Source organism: Pan paniscus, chromosome 6 (assembly GCF_029289425.2).
Source record: "Pan paniscus chromosome 6, NHGRI_mPanPan1-v2.0_pri, whole genome shotgun sequence".
In the NCBI taxonomy this organism is placed as follows: Eukaryota; Metazoa; Chordata; class Mammalia; order Primates; family Hominidae; genus Pan; species Pan paniscus.
The window spans coordinates 174,910,161-174,925,158 of record NC_073255.2 but is presented as its reverse complement, the minus strand read 5'-3'; the positions used below and the strand labels follow the sequence as shown (position 1 = coordinate 174,925,158).

Here is a 14,998-nt window from a genome sequence, read left to right as displayed (position 1 = left end):
TATTGGCGTTTATGAGATTACATAAGGAATCAAAAATGTGCACAATATAAAAATGAATGAATCGCCTATAAAATGAATCCTTACTCAGACTTCTTTTTTGCTAAACACTAGTCCTCTCCTTTAAGTCTTGGAGGATCAGCCTCTTATCCAGTAAATATATGGAATAATCTAATGGCAAAGTGAGGTTGCAAATCTTGCAAAGATGCAGGATTTTATGAAATCAAAGAAAGTGATCTTGGAGATTTGTTCTAATTATAGGTATGATCTTTTTCAAAGAAGAATCCTGCACAGTTAAAAATCTACTTTGATAGATATGTCAAAAGAGTGTGACTTGAAAAAAAAATTAAAGAATTAAAAATCTCCTTCAGATAAAGCCCTCCAAAATTTTTGTGATAATTATTCTCTTTATGAACATTCTGCAAAACTTTTGTGAAATAGAGGATGTCATGTTGTGGTATGTAATTTTGTCAAGCATATTTAAAAAAAATCAACACTGATTCACTGTTTCTTCTGAGTTAATAAACTTGCAATTGTAACCTACATTTTGTTGAGAATAGAAGTGAACTTACTTTCATAAACTTTGGTTTCGATCTTAATATAAGCTTTCAAATTCACCCTCTCTACATTATTTCTGTGTCATGTTTTTTCTTGTCATATGTGGATTAATTTTCAGTGGTCTTTTTTTTCTCCCATGGCACAAATTATCCTAAGTGAATGAGGATCTCATATTACAAAACTGAGCTCCTGATAGTTCTTCTCAAACTGCTTCCCCTACAGTTTTCCCTTTCAGTAAATGTTTGAAGAAGGAGATATTGTTAACTGTATCAGATGTGGTTGAAAGACCAAGTGGGACAAGGACTGAGAATTACTGGATCTAGCAATGTGGAGGTCACTGGTAACTTTGACAAGGGCTGTTCCAGTGGGATGGTCAGGGTAAAAGTTTGGTTTGAATGGCTTCAAGAGATAGTGGGGGAAGGGAATGGGAAGCAGCGAGAACAACTTCTCTTTCCAGATGTTTGAAACAGAAGAGAGAAGTGGATAATACTTGGAGAGGAAAGTGAGTCTAGGTTGGATTTTATTTTTTAAGATAGGAGGTTACTACATATGTGAATGTTGGTGGGAGTTACACAGTAGAGAGGAACAATTGCTAGTGTAGGAAAGAGAGGGGGATGTTTGAAATTGAGGCTATGGAGGATTTATTAGGAAGTTGTTATTGCAATTTCCAAGGGATAGGCATGGGAATTAGTGGCTGAAATATATAGGACAAGATTCTTACGGGAGAGGAAGTCAAAGAGCTGTCAGGTACGGGCGGAGAATGACTGGTGTGGATGTTGAATTCACTAAGAATTATGAGAGGAAGAGTGTTGGAGAAAGTGAAAGTGACCCCAGAGATAACATCTTCAAAGAATGGAGGCCAGTGGATGATGGCAACAAAGCTGGACAACACCTGGTATAATTTCTTTTTTTTTTAATTTTAACTTTTAAAATATCCTGGCTCCGTATTAGCTTTCTTCATGTTTACCTTTAATTTTATCTAGTTTTTAAACTCATGGTTTTTTGTTTATTTGTTTTGAGACAAAGTTTCACTCTTGTCATCCAGGCTGGAGTGCTATGGTACGATCTCAGCTCACTGCAACCTCCGCATCCCTAGTTCAAGCGATTCTCCTGCCTCAGCCTCCTGAGTAGCTGGGATTACAGGCGCCCATGACCATGCCTGGCTAATTTTTGTATTTTTAGTAGAGATGGGGTTTTGCCATGTTGGCCAAGATGGTCTCGAACTCCAGACCTCAGGTGATCCACCTGCTTCAGCCTCCCAAGGTGCTGGGATTAGAGGAGTGAGCCACCGCACCCAGCCTAAACTGATGGTTTAGCTTAACTTTTTTTTATTTTAAAGCAATGGGATCTTGCTTTGTTGCCCAGGCTGCTCTCAAACTCCTGGTCTCAAGCAATCTTCCTGCCTCGGCCTCCCAAAGTGCTGTGATTACAGGTGTGAACCACTGTGCCCAGTCTTAACTTTTTACTACATAATTTTTATTTTCTTTTGCTCTTCTTTTTTCATCAAAATATTTATTTTTCCCTTTATTCTTTATGCTTTATTGATCTTTGCCATTCTTTTAAAATATTTCTAACAGTTTATTTTACCTTCATTCTAAGAGAGCATAATTTTTTATTTTGTTGCTCCTTGCTTTCATACCCAGCAAAATTCATGGTTATTGGGTGAGTCTATTCCCTAAAGAGTGAGAATTGGCTGTGATTTTCATTCTCATTTTCCTTCTAAATCTGTATCCGTTTTATATTTTCTTGGAATATGTGACCTCTGAGTTCCATTCTTTTATTATCAAGGCTATGGAAACATATGGAATATATCATAATTAGTTACAATGAAAATTTCAAGGAGAGTGGCATTTTCTCTGGTACAAAATTGCGATTTGCTAGATGCTATAAAGTCCAAATGCTTCCCATCGCAAAGGTCACTTGTAACACTCTTATAATTTTTGAACAGCAAAATTTTCAGTCCTCAAAAAGTCCATCAAAATGTGTTTTAATCTTCAATGAACCTACACATTAGTCATGCAGTTGATCCCTTTCTAAGATTGTGGAAAAGAGTGTCAACCACTTTTTATGATGAGGCATTTTGGCAAATGTTATTGTCAGGAGTTGATGTAACTATTGAGCATCTTTTCGCCTTTTTTCTTTTTATGAACTTTCCTTTCCCCTTCTAGTGGAGCTGTCTGTTAACTTCTTCAGCACAGGAATAGGGATATAGCCCTGGGGGCGAATCAGGGTATCCTACTCAGTGGCCACAGTGAGTAATATGAGGGTGACCCTCAGGAGCTAATCAGGGATTGATAGAGACCCTGATAGAAGACTTTGTTTCTGATCGTCTTCACTCTTCACTGAGTATGAGTAATTGATTATCCTGGAGCTGTTAGGAATTGTCTGTGCCACCATGTGGGTGGAGAGAAAGGAGGGAGACAGAGAGAGAGAGAGAGGACTAAATCTCTTTATAAATCATTTGAGTACCTGTGTCTAGCCATTTCTGATCTACTCATGGACTTTCCAGTTATGCAAGCCAATAAATTATCTTTTATTTTTTGCTAAAGTTTGAGTTGCATTCTATCATGTAGCAAAAAAGCTCTGAAGATGTAATTGTCTAATATTGTGGATATCTTCCTATGTCAATACTTGTATTTTTTAAATGGCTATATGATATTTCAGTGTACAAATATGTCATAGCTTGTTTTATAAAATCCTGTTGAAGTTTTGAGTTTTTAAAAAATTACAAAGAATTCTATAATAAACATCTGTCTGTGTGAGTGCATCCATGTATATATGTGCAAATACATCTATAGGATAAGATTGCTGAGTCAATGGATATGTGTATTTGAATTTATTTAATTTGACAGATAACATTGTATGTTTTTATTATATACAACATGATGTTTTGACATACATATAAATGGTGGAGTGGTTAAATCTAGCTAATTAACAAATGCATTACCTCATACAGTTATCATTTTTGTGGTAAGAGCACATAAGATGCACTCTCTTTATGTTTTTCAAGAATACACTATATCATCATCAACTATAGACACCTTTTTGTACAATAGATCTCTTGACATTTGTTCTTTCTAACTGTAATCACAAATTTTTTGACCAACATCTCCTCATAGCACCCTCCCTTCAATAATCTCAGCCTCCGGTAACCACTATTCTACTCCTTACTTTTATGTGATTAACTTTTTTAGGTTCCACATATAAATAAATCATGTAACATGTACATTTGAATTTTGATGGACATGAAATAATTTAACCTACTCTTCCATATCTCAAATTAACATTTCTAACAATAGTGTGTCAAAGCGCCTGTTTCCCCAAATATTACCAAGTATTTTATTTTCTGATATGAAGGGACAACTAGTATCTTACTTTTTATTTATCTTTAATTATGAGTAGGGCTAAACAGGCAATTTACTTTTGAAATGTAAATTAGCTAATGGGTAATTAATTAATTTTGTATGGCACTTTTCTATGGTTGTGTTTACCTAGCAGTTTAGTCTTTAGTAGTAGTGGAATAAATGAATTACCCCTTTGTCTAGTTCTTTCTTCACTTGGAAGTTACAACGTAAGTCATAGATTACTTATAGAGGGAAATAAAGGCAATTAGCATTCATGAAGTCTAAATGGTCCTCTTCAATAATTTTCAAATTTGTCCTCAACTTCTACCAGAGCCATTAAGAAGGTGGAAAGTTGACTATTATGAATTCCAAATTTTATTCACTCAATTTCTGTTGTGCTGGTAGAGAAGTGAGTAGGTAGTGTCAAGGGTCAATAGATAAGGGAAGAGGCTGGGTACAGTGGCTCACACCTGTAATCCCAGAACTTTGGGAGGTCAAGGTGGAAGGATCGCTTGAAGACAGGAGTTCCAGACTAGCCTGGGCAATATAGCAAGACCCTGTCTCTAAACAAACAAACAAAAAATTTAAAACAAAAAATAAAAAATAGATAAGGAAAGAGAAAATATAAGAGATCTGGATAGTGTACAAGTAGCAAAGCAATCTCTGAAGTACTAGCAATTGTCTCAAATTGAATGAAAATTAAACCTAGATATGGGCTACACGGGTCAAGGAGCTGGTATAAAATAAAATATGAGAGCGTTACAGGTTTCCTATTAAGCTGAACACATTCTATAAAAGCAAAAATAGCAAACATACCCATCTTTTCACATTTCCAAAAGCAATTCTCTTACCTGAAAATTTTCTTTGATCCTTTCAAGATTAAAGCTTTTAGGAATGACAACCACCCCTCGCTGGATGTTGAAACGCAAAACAATTTGAGCTGCTGTCTTATTGTACCTTTTCCCCAATGAGTTTAGAAGTGCATCCTTTAACAAAGGTGGAGAAGAAACATTCACCCTTAAAAATATCAAAACATGCATCATAATTAGTTTGCATGATGAGAACCAAAGGTTAATAAACCATCCTCCTCCTCTGTCTTCCCATTCACCCAGTCACCTACCAGGACACTGCAGGTCACCTGTAACCAGTTTCTCTGAGTGCAGAGTATGCACTGAATGGAGAGTTACTCGTAGTATGGGAAGATCAAGCAAGGCAAGTTTATGGAGCTGCCTCCTTCAGAGGGTAAATAATATTTTTTGATGAGTCTTATAGAGAGAGCTGGCATACAGGGAAAGGCAGGAAGACTGAAGTGGAAGAAATACAGACACAACTTTTGGAATCATCTTAAAGTAGAAAAATTTCTACTTAAGTTTATGGAGCACATCATAGTAGAAGTATCACTATTGAATACAGAGATCAAAAGATTCAAAATTTGCAAAACATGGCCATAGAAACTCCTTTGTCAAATAATAATTAAACTAACTTTTACTGAGCATTCCTATATATCGGGCACTGATAGGCAATTTCATACCTATAATGTAATCAATTTTACAACAGCTCAGTCAGGAAAGTATGAAAAGTTCTAATTCATATATACAGATAATGACTTGAAGAGGTTGCACAGGCAAACCAAAAGGCATTCCAATCAAATACAGTAGTTCACATGAGCCTCACACTCTACACCAAAGGAAATGCTTCCTAAAGTTTTACTTACCAGATTGGATTCCTACTGGTCCCCAAAGGGCTATATGCAGTAATGACAATGTCATGTTGTTGGCAAAATTTCAAGAGTTTTGGCTGGGTGAAATACGGATGGCACTCAACCTATGTGGTTGCATTGGAGAGCAGAGCACAAAATCAAGGCCACATTGTTGAATGCAATTTTACTGTTAAAAAAAATTCTTCAATAAAATCCATTTTATTAATAGAATCTCCTTCATACTGTATACATTTCGTGTCCTAGTCTGTCCCTTCATATCTTGTTCATTTTGCTTCCTTAAAATGGATTCAAGAACATCTTTTGTTAAGATTTCACATAATATGAATGTCTTGTAACTTATTTAATCATCCCCTTAATTTTTTGTATTATGTTGTTTCCATTTTTTTCCATTATGAACAATGTTGTAGTAAACACACATCAGTCGATCTGGGCATTCTGATATTTTTTTATTAGCATAGATTGCAGAAATAAAGGACTGTGAACATTTTTTAAGGCCCTTGATACATATTGACAAATTATTTTTTTAGTAAGGCTGAACCAATTTGCACTCACTAGCATTTAATCACTTGCCTACATGGGGGCATTATATTTAAAAATATTAATAAGACAAAAACTTTGCTAATTTGATGTGCAATAGAAAAATCACACTTCAATTTAAGTTTCTCTAATTAATAGTGAGTTTTTTTTCATGTGTACCAGTCTTGCAATTTGTCTTTTGTGAATTTCTGTTCATTCCTTTTACTCCTTTTTCTGTTGAGCCTTAGTGTTTTTTCTCATTTTTTTCATTGATTTTCATTAGATTTGTTGTTGTTGTTGTTGTTGTTGTTGTTGTTGTTGTTGTTAGACGAAGTCGCACTCTGTCGCCCAGGCTGGAGTGCAGTGGCGCAATCTTGGCTCACTGCAACCTCCACCTCCCGGGTTTAAGCAATTCCCCTGCCTCAGCCCTGAGTAGCTAGGATTACAGGCATGTGCCACCAAGCCCAGCTAATTTTTGTATTTTTAGTACAGACGGGGTTTCACCATGTTGGTCAGGCTGGTCTCAAACTCCCGACCTCGTGATCGCCTGCCTCGGCCTCCCAAAGTGCTGGGATTACAGGCGTGAGCCACCGCGCCTGGCCCCAAGTCCGTTTTTTTAGGTGACACCAATAGAAAGAAGTCTAAAGACTTGCACAGGGTCCCATGATGAGATTTAGGTGGCGCAATCATGAGCCTTCCTGACTCCCAGCTGAGGCTTCTTTGTGTCATGTAAATCCTGCCCCCACTCCCCACACCCTAGTGGAAGCTATTAGGCTGTACCTGGTTGCTGACTGGCTTGTGCTTGAGTCCTGGCTTGTTCAGGATGAGCTCCAGCTGCCTGCGGTTAAAATTGGACACTCCCAGGGATTTCACCAAGCCAGCGTCTTTGCAAGCTTCCATCGCCTGTAGAGTAAATGTCCACGGGTCAACAAACAAGCCTCACAAGAAGCAAGAATGAATGTTTATAAGGGTGACTGTGAATTCTTTAAAAACGAAAGTTCCTGGGTATGTTAATAAGCATCTTGCGAAAAAAAGTAAAAGAAGGATGGTGGGAAAAGGCAGTAATTCTATGATTGAATTTGGAAAACATGTGTATGCCATATCTTCACCTTGTATTTTCTCAAGGTATTTACCACACTTAGTGATCCCAGGTAGGGCGCGATGGCTCACACCTGTAATCCCAGCACTTTGGCAGGCCAAGGCAGGAGGATCACTTGAGGTCAGGAGTTCAAGACCAGCCTGGGCAACAGAGTGAGCCTTCATCTCTAATAAAAATCAAGAATTAACTAGGCATGGTGGCACATGCCTGTAGTCCCAGTTACTTAGGAGGCTGAAGTAGGAGGATCCACTTGAGCTGGGGAAATTGAGGCTGCAGTGAGTTATAACTGTGTCACTGCACTCCAGCCTGAGCAACAGAGTGAGACCCTATCTCAATTAAAAACAATTTTTTAAAATGATCCTACTTCTTGAAATTTTTGGGTACTTTCTTTGTGGCATAGTACCTGGGCACTTTTTTTTTTTTTTCCGAGATGGAGTTTTGCTCTTGTTGCCCAGGCTAGAGTGCGATGGCGCGATCTCGGCTCACTGCAAACTCCGCCTCGCAGGTTCAAGCCTCCCAAGTAGCTGGGATTACAGGCATGCACCACCACGCCCAGCTAGTTTTATATTTTTAGTAGAGATGGAGTTTCACCATGTTGGTTAGGCTGGTCTCGAACTCCTGACCTCAGGTGATCCACCTGCCTCAGTCTCCCAAAGTGCTGGGATTATAGGCATGAGCCACTGCGCCTGGCTGGCAATTTTTATAAACATTCTGGTATATGTGAAATAGATACCTTCTCCCATTTTTGGATGTAACACTCTGTCTCTCCTCTCTCTCTCATACATATATGTACGTAAATATACATACACACATGTTATATATAAAATTAGGTCTAGCTCTTCTTGGCTTCTCAGTAACTGAAATTAATATGTCAAAATTAACAGAAGGAATATGTCAAAAACTGAAAGGAATATGTCAAAAATCTCTTACTATACTGGTGATTTATTAATGTTCTTCTGTGTTTTTTTTTGAAACAGTATCTTGCTCTGTCACCCAGGCTGGAGTGCTGTGGTGGGATCTTTGCTCACTGCAGCCTTGACTTCTGGGCTCAAGAGATCCTTCCTCTTTAGCCTCTTGAGTAGCTGGACTACAAGCATGTGCAACCACACTGGCTAAATTTTGTTTTTAAAATATTTTTTGGAGATGAGGGGGGTCTCACTATGTTGCCCAGGTTGATTTCAAACTCCTGGCCTCAAGCGATCCTCCTACCTTGGCCTCCCAAAGTGCTGGGATTATAGGCGTGAGCCAATGTCCTCCTGTATTCTGTCAATTTTTTGTTTTATATATTTTGAAGATACTTTATTTGATATATATGTGCTTAAAATTAGTATATCTTTTTGGTAAATTCAATCTTTCAGCTTTACGCGCAACTCTTTTTATCCCTAATAATGCTTTTAATTTTTAAGTCTGTGTTATATGATATTAATATAGTAATACCAACTTTTTCCGGTATTTGACTGGTGAGTGTGTGTTTTTTTTTACCTGTAAAGTTTTAACTTTCACATGTCTTTTTGCTTAGGTGCCTCCTTTTAAATTGTCAATCTCTGTCTAGGTGAGTTTATTTTATCTACATTTATTGCAACCATACATATATTTGAACTGTTTCTACCATCTTGATTTATTTCAATTTATCCCACTTATCCTGTTTCTTCTTAACTCTTTATTACTTTTAAGAAGTTTTCTAATAAAGACAATAACTTAGCATGTTCACACGGTATTTATCTACCCTCAACATCTGTGATGCTAATAGTATATATATAAACTTTAATTGTAGCGTATTATGGGTTCATTTTCCTTTTATTATTTGATCTTAATATTTTTATAGATAATACACACTTTAAGTTTAATTTGATCACTTTTGCTTTATGCATTTTTTTTGGAGCATCTGTTAGATTTTTGTTCCTTTCACTTAGTACATCAGTCGGACCTAATGATTTCCAGTGTGAGTCTTTATGTGGCAAAATTTCTAAGCATGTGTAGATGTGCAACTTTTTATCATGCATTATTTTTGCCTTCTAGTTTGGTGAGTTATAACTGATGTACAATAAACTACACATTTTTGAAGTGTACATTTTGAGGAATTTTAATGTATGCATACACCTGTAAAATCATCATTACAATCAAGATCATGAACACCTCCAGTGGAATACTGATAAATGTTTAACGACCAGCTATCGAGGAAGAAAAAAGCTCCCCAGTTTGTAGTATTTGTCAATGTCTGTGATGTGACTATTCACACCGGGCTATTCAAGCTAACAAGCCGACATCACTGAATGTGGAGTTAGGAAGAGGTTTGCACAACGGGTTCTTGCAAGCTGGTATGGGCCAGTTGTAGTACAAGATTACCCTTCCCCATTGAATTGCGTTGGCATTTCTGTTGAAAATCAACTGACCATATATGTGTATGGGTCTATTTTAACATTCTCTATTATGTTTTATTGATCTATATGTTCCTCTTTATGCTAATATGGCACTGTCATGATTCTAATAGTTGTATAATAATTCTTGAAATTAGTATAAGCCCTCCAAACTTATTGCTTTTTATTTTTGAGATGGAGTCTTGCTCTGTCACTGAGGCTGGGTTGCAGTGGTATAGCTCACTGCAGCCTCAACCTACCAGGTCAAGTGATCCTCCTACCTCAGCCTCCTGAGTAGCTGGGACCACAGGCACATGCAACTCCCATGCACGACTAATTGTTTGATGTTTTTGTAGAGACGGGGTCTCAGTGTTCCCCATGCTGGTCTTGAACTCCTAGGCTCAAGTAATTCTCCCCACTCAGCCTCTCAAAGTGCTGGCATTATAGGTATGAGCCACTGTGCTTGGCTATTGCTTTTTTTCAAAAAGTTGTTGTGGCTATTATAGGTTATTTGTACTTCCATATAAATTTTATTTTATTTTTTTGAGACAGAATCTCACTCTGTCACCCAGGCTGGAGTGCAGTGGTGGGATCTCGGCTCACTGCAACCTCCGCCTCTCAGGTTCAAGTGATTCTCATGCCGCAGCCTTTCAAGTAGCTGGGATTATAGATGGGCGCCACTATGCCTGGCTCATTTTTGTGTTTTTAGTAGAGACAGGGTTTTGCCATGTTGCCCAGGCTGGTCTCGACCTCCTGGCCTCATGTGATCCACCTGCCGTGGCCTCCCAAAGTGCTGGGATTTATAGGCATAATCCACTGCTCCAGGCCCCATATAAATTTTAGAAGTAGGTTTTCCATTTCTATTGGGATTTTGACTGGGATTACATTGAATCTACAGATGAATTTGGGGAAAATTAACATCTTGATATTCTGATCAAGGAACATGGTATATCTCTCCATTGAATTTTGGATCATCTTTTATTTCTTTCAGTAATAAGTTGTTTTTACTGTATAGCTCTTGCACAGATTCTTTTAGATTTATCTTTAAATATTTAATGTTTAGCATTGTTTTTAAAAATAATTTCCAATTGTGTGTTGCTAATATATAAATTACATCTAGATAAAGATTTTAATTTTTTTAGGTCTTATGGGTTATTTACATGTGTGCCTCCTGTTTGATCAGACAGCATACCTTGCATAATTAAAATACTTGAAGAATTACTGAGATTTATGTTATGGCTCGAAAAATGGCCTATGTTGCCGGGCGCGGTGGCTCACATCTGTAATCCCAGCACTTTGAAAGGCCAAGGCGTGTTGATCACGAGGTCAGGAGTTCGAGACCAGCCTGACCAACATGGTGAAACCCCATGTCTACTAAAAATACAAAAATTAGCTGGGCATGGTGGCGTGAGCCTCTAATCCCAGCTACTCAGGAGGCTGAGGCAGGAGAATCGATTGAACCCGAGAGGCGGAGGTTGCAGTGAGCTGAGATTGCGCCACTGCACTCCAGCCTGGGCTACAGAGCGAGACTCGTGGAAGGAAGGAAGGGAGGGAGGGAGGGAGGGAAAGAAAGAAAACACTCTTATATTTTGGTGAAGTGTTCTATAAATGTCAAGTTAAGAAGGTTGATAATGTTTAAATCTCCTATATCCTATAGCTCTTTCTGTATACTTATCATTTTAGTATGATATCATTTTAATAGAATCTCTGACTATAGGCCGGGCGCGGTGGCTCATGCCTATAATCTCAGCACTTTGAGAGGCGGAGGAGGGTGGATCACAAGGTCAGGAGATCAAGACCATCCTGGCTAACACAGTGAAACCTCGTCTCTACTAAAAGTACAAAAAATTAGCCAGGAGTGGTGGCGGGCACCTATAGTCCCAGCTGCTCGGGAGGCTGAGGCAAGAGAATGGCGTGAACCTGGGAGGTGGAGCTTGCAGTGAGCTGAGATCGCGCCACTGCACTCCAGCCTGGGCGGCAGAGCGAGACTCCACCTCAGAAAAAAAAAAAAAAAAAAAGAATCTCTGACTATAAATGTGGATTTTTCTCTTTCTCTGTTCGGTTCTCTTAGATGATGCTTCATGTATTTTGAAGCTCTGTTATTAGGGGCATAGATGTTTAGGATTGACTCCTTTATCATTATATAATAATCTTCTTTATCCCATGTAATACTCATTGCTCTGAAGCATTTGTTGATATTAAAATAGCGACTGCAGCTTTATTTTTACTAGTGTTAGCCTAATATATCTTTTTCTATCCTTTTGCTTTTTGAAAGACTTTTGCTTTTAACCTGTTGGTGACTTTTTATTTAAGATGGATTTCTTGTGTATAATGTATAGTGGGACTTGGTTTATATCCATTCTGATAATCTATGCCTTTTAATTGGGGTGCTTAGACCATTTATATATACTGCAATTATTGATATTAGTGAGTTTAAATCTCCCATCTTGCCCTTTATTTGCTACTTTTCTCATCTGTTTATTGCCCCTTCTCTTTTTTTTTCTGCTTTGTCTTGGATTGATTATTTTTGTTATTCCATTTTGCCTTCTTTATTGGATTATTTATTATGCTCTGGAAGTTTTAACATTTTCTCTTTATGTTTGATTTTTTTTTTTTTTTTTGAGATGAAATCTCACTATATTGCCCAGGTTAGAGTTCAGTGGCTATTCAAAGGCATGACTATAGCACACTGTGGCCTTGAACTCTTGGCCTCAAGTGGTCCTCCCACCTCAGAATTCCAAGTAGCTGGGACTACAGGTCACCTCACCCATGATATTCCTCATCTTTCCTCTTTTGTGCTCCATGGTCCCTTTAAGATCTTCGTGGTTTTTTTTTTTCTTTAACTATTACCCCCCCTTTTTTTTTTCTTTTTTGTAGAGATGGGGGTCTCACTATGTTTCCCAGGATGGTCTTGAACTCCTGTGCTCAAGTGATCCTCCAGCCTCGGCCTCCCAAAGCATTGGGATTATAGGCATGAGCCACTATGCCCACCTTCTTGTTTCCTTTTATTTTTTCTTCTTTCTTTTTTCTTAGAGTCCAGTTGTGTGGATATTGGAATTTCTAATTTTATTCTTTGAATTTCTTAGCTTTTCTTTCATATTTTAAAAAATTCTTTTCCTTTTCTTCTTCATATTGAGAGATTTCCTCATTCTGATATCTCAATTTGACCATTTTCTTCTATTTATCCCAAACCAATTGCATTGTGTTTTTATTTTTTAATTTTTATTTTAGCTTGTTTTTTAAAATGTTGTTTGCTCACGTTTTATATTGCTAATATCTTTTCTTATGTTCTCTAATATATTAATTGGTTAATTTAGAAGTTCCTGGTTCTCTGTTCTGTTTACATTGGATCAGTAATTGAGATGTATTGTTTTCTTGTGAAACAAATGCCTTATTACTTTGGGCTGTGAAATCATTTTTTCCTGGGGATACTGGCTGTCCTGTTAGGCAGTCCCTTAGAAGAGAATGTTCAAAATGTCCAACTGTCCAAACCTGACTCCCTCCAATGAGGTCGGGAGTGACTGTGTGTTCTTTTGGACAGAGCCCCGGGCACTGGGAAATAAATCATTCCTCCTCGCCCCTCTAAACAACTCCACAGCTCAGACCTTCAGCTGTTGCCTCACAGGCAAGTATATACAAAGAGGTACTTACCAGAGTGTAATTTCCAAACTTTCGGAGTTTGGAATCACATCGGTGGGAAAAAAAAACTGCCAGAGGTCAGTGGGTAACTTATGTTTTTCCTCAGTTTTTCACAAGTTCAGAATCTCAAGGCTGCTCTACAACTGAGTCCTGAGTTTCCACCTGTGCGGCCATATTTGTTCCCAGGCTATGGCAGGGGTGAAGGAAGTGCAAAAGGACCAACCGTTCCTCTCCTGTATTATCTTCTTCCTGCTTGTTGGGTTGACTTCTACTCTAGGTTGGAGCTGCCACACCACCTCTAAGCAAACAAGTTCAAAATATCCCTCCCCACCATGAATCCATAAGGGTTTATTTATTATTTTCCTATAGTTGTCTACTCTTGTGATCTTGGGAAAAGAGCCAGCAGCTTTCCCAGAAATAAAAAACAGAATTGCTTTTCAGGTTTTTGTTGTTGTTGCTGTTTTTGAGACGGCATCTTGCTCTGTCGCCCGGGCTGGAGTGCAGTGGCATGATCTCGGCTCACTGCAACCTCTGCCTCCCAGGTTCAAGCAATTCTCCTGCCTCAGCCTCCTGAGTAGCCGGGATTATAGGCGCCCACCACCATGCCTGGCTAATTTTTGTATTTTTAGTAGAGACAGAGTTTCACCACATTGGCCAGGCTGGTTTCGAACTCCTGACCTCAGATGATCCGCCCACCTTGGCCTTCCAAAGTGCTGGGATTACAAGTGTGAGCCACTGCGACTGGCCTGTTTTTCAGTTTTTTTTAATGTATCATTTTAAGTTTGTTTCTTGTAGGCATCATATTAACAACTTGATATATATTTTTTAATTTGTGAATTTATCTTATTCATATATTCTAATTACTTTTATATTAGAACATATTTTGTTTACACTGTTTTTCCTTCCACCCCTCTCTCTTTTCTTTGGCATTCCAGCAAAACAAAAGTAAGAATTATTTAGTACCCAGAAGTGGAGATTTCATATACCTGTACTTATGGTTAGGAATGCCTGTTCTGACTGTTACTTTTCATTGAAAGTAAAGGGTGCATCTCTCTCCATAAATATGACAGGAATAATCAGATCACAGGTTTAAAAATATTGTCTTTTAAAATAAGAAGCACATTTGAACTTACCTCCCAAGTGGCACACAGATTTGACTTGTGATATAACCATTTGCCATTCTCATCTCTAGGGTATATTTCATCTCCTGGCTGAAAAAAAAAAGAATAAATGTAATTCATTTTATTTATATCTGGGAATTAAAATAATAGAATTTAGACTTCCCAGTCTTCATAATTGTGAGCAATCAATGTCTATTGTTTCTAAATCACCCAGTCTAAAGTATTTTGTCATAGCGGCCCAGCTGGATTAAGACACCTGCCCATGCTCCCTGGGATGCCAGTACCTGTCTTGTGTGCACTGTCCTGTCACTCTGTACAGCTGACACCTGCATCTGTTAGAGGACAGACCTCAGGCTACTGGGACTTGTGTATCTACTCAATTAGATGTGCCCAGGAATTTACACCCTGCTCCCCCTGCTGGGACAGCCTTTGAACTAAAGTTACAAGCATCAATATTTGTTTCTTTGCCCTGTGACTGTGTAATTCTGAGATGTGAACAACTTTGTCTCCAGAGCTTTCTGTGACATTTAGCCTAAGTTGCTCTCTGTAGGACTCTGCTTTCTACCTCACATCTGCTTAACCTCTTATTTTTCAGCCACATTTCCCCACTCCCTTAACAGTACTTCGAAATAAATCACTCTTGTATG

At 38.2% G+C, this 14,998-nt stretch overlaps 1 protein-coding gene across 3 annotated transcripts in view; it reads right to left on the bottom strand.

Annotated features, from left to right (window-relative positions):
- Positions 1-14,998, bottom strand: part of AKR1D1 (aldo-keto reductase family 1 member D1) — a 42,254-nt gene that overhangs the window by 6,390 nt on the left and 20,866 nt on the right. For 2 of the 3 annotated variants that reach the window (XM_014345798.5, XM_055115421.2), the window contains exons 4-7: positions 14,364-14,441; positions 6,916-7,038; positions 5,614-5,723; positions 4,751-4,916 (exon numbers count right to left, since the gene is read on the bottom strand). In XM_014345798.5, the coding sequence (XP_014201284.1) occupies positions 4,751-4,916; positions 5,614-5,723; positions 6,916-7,038; positions 14,364-14,441 (477 nt within the window). The remainder of the gene's footprint in view (positions 1-4,750; positions 4,917-5,613; positions 5,724-6,915; positions 7,039-14,363; positions 14,442-14,998) is intronic. The other variant, XM_055115422.2, reaches the window with a different exon arrangement.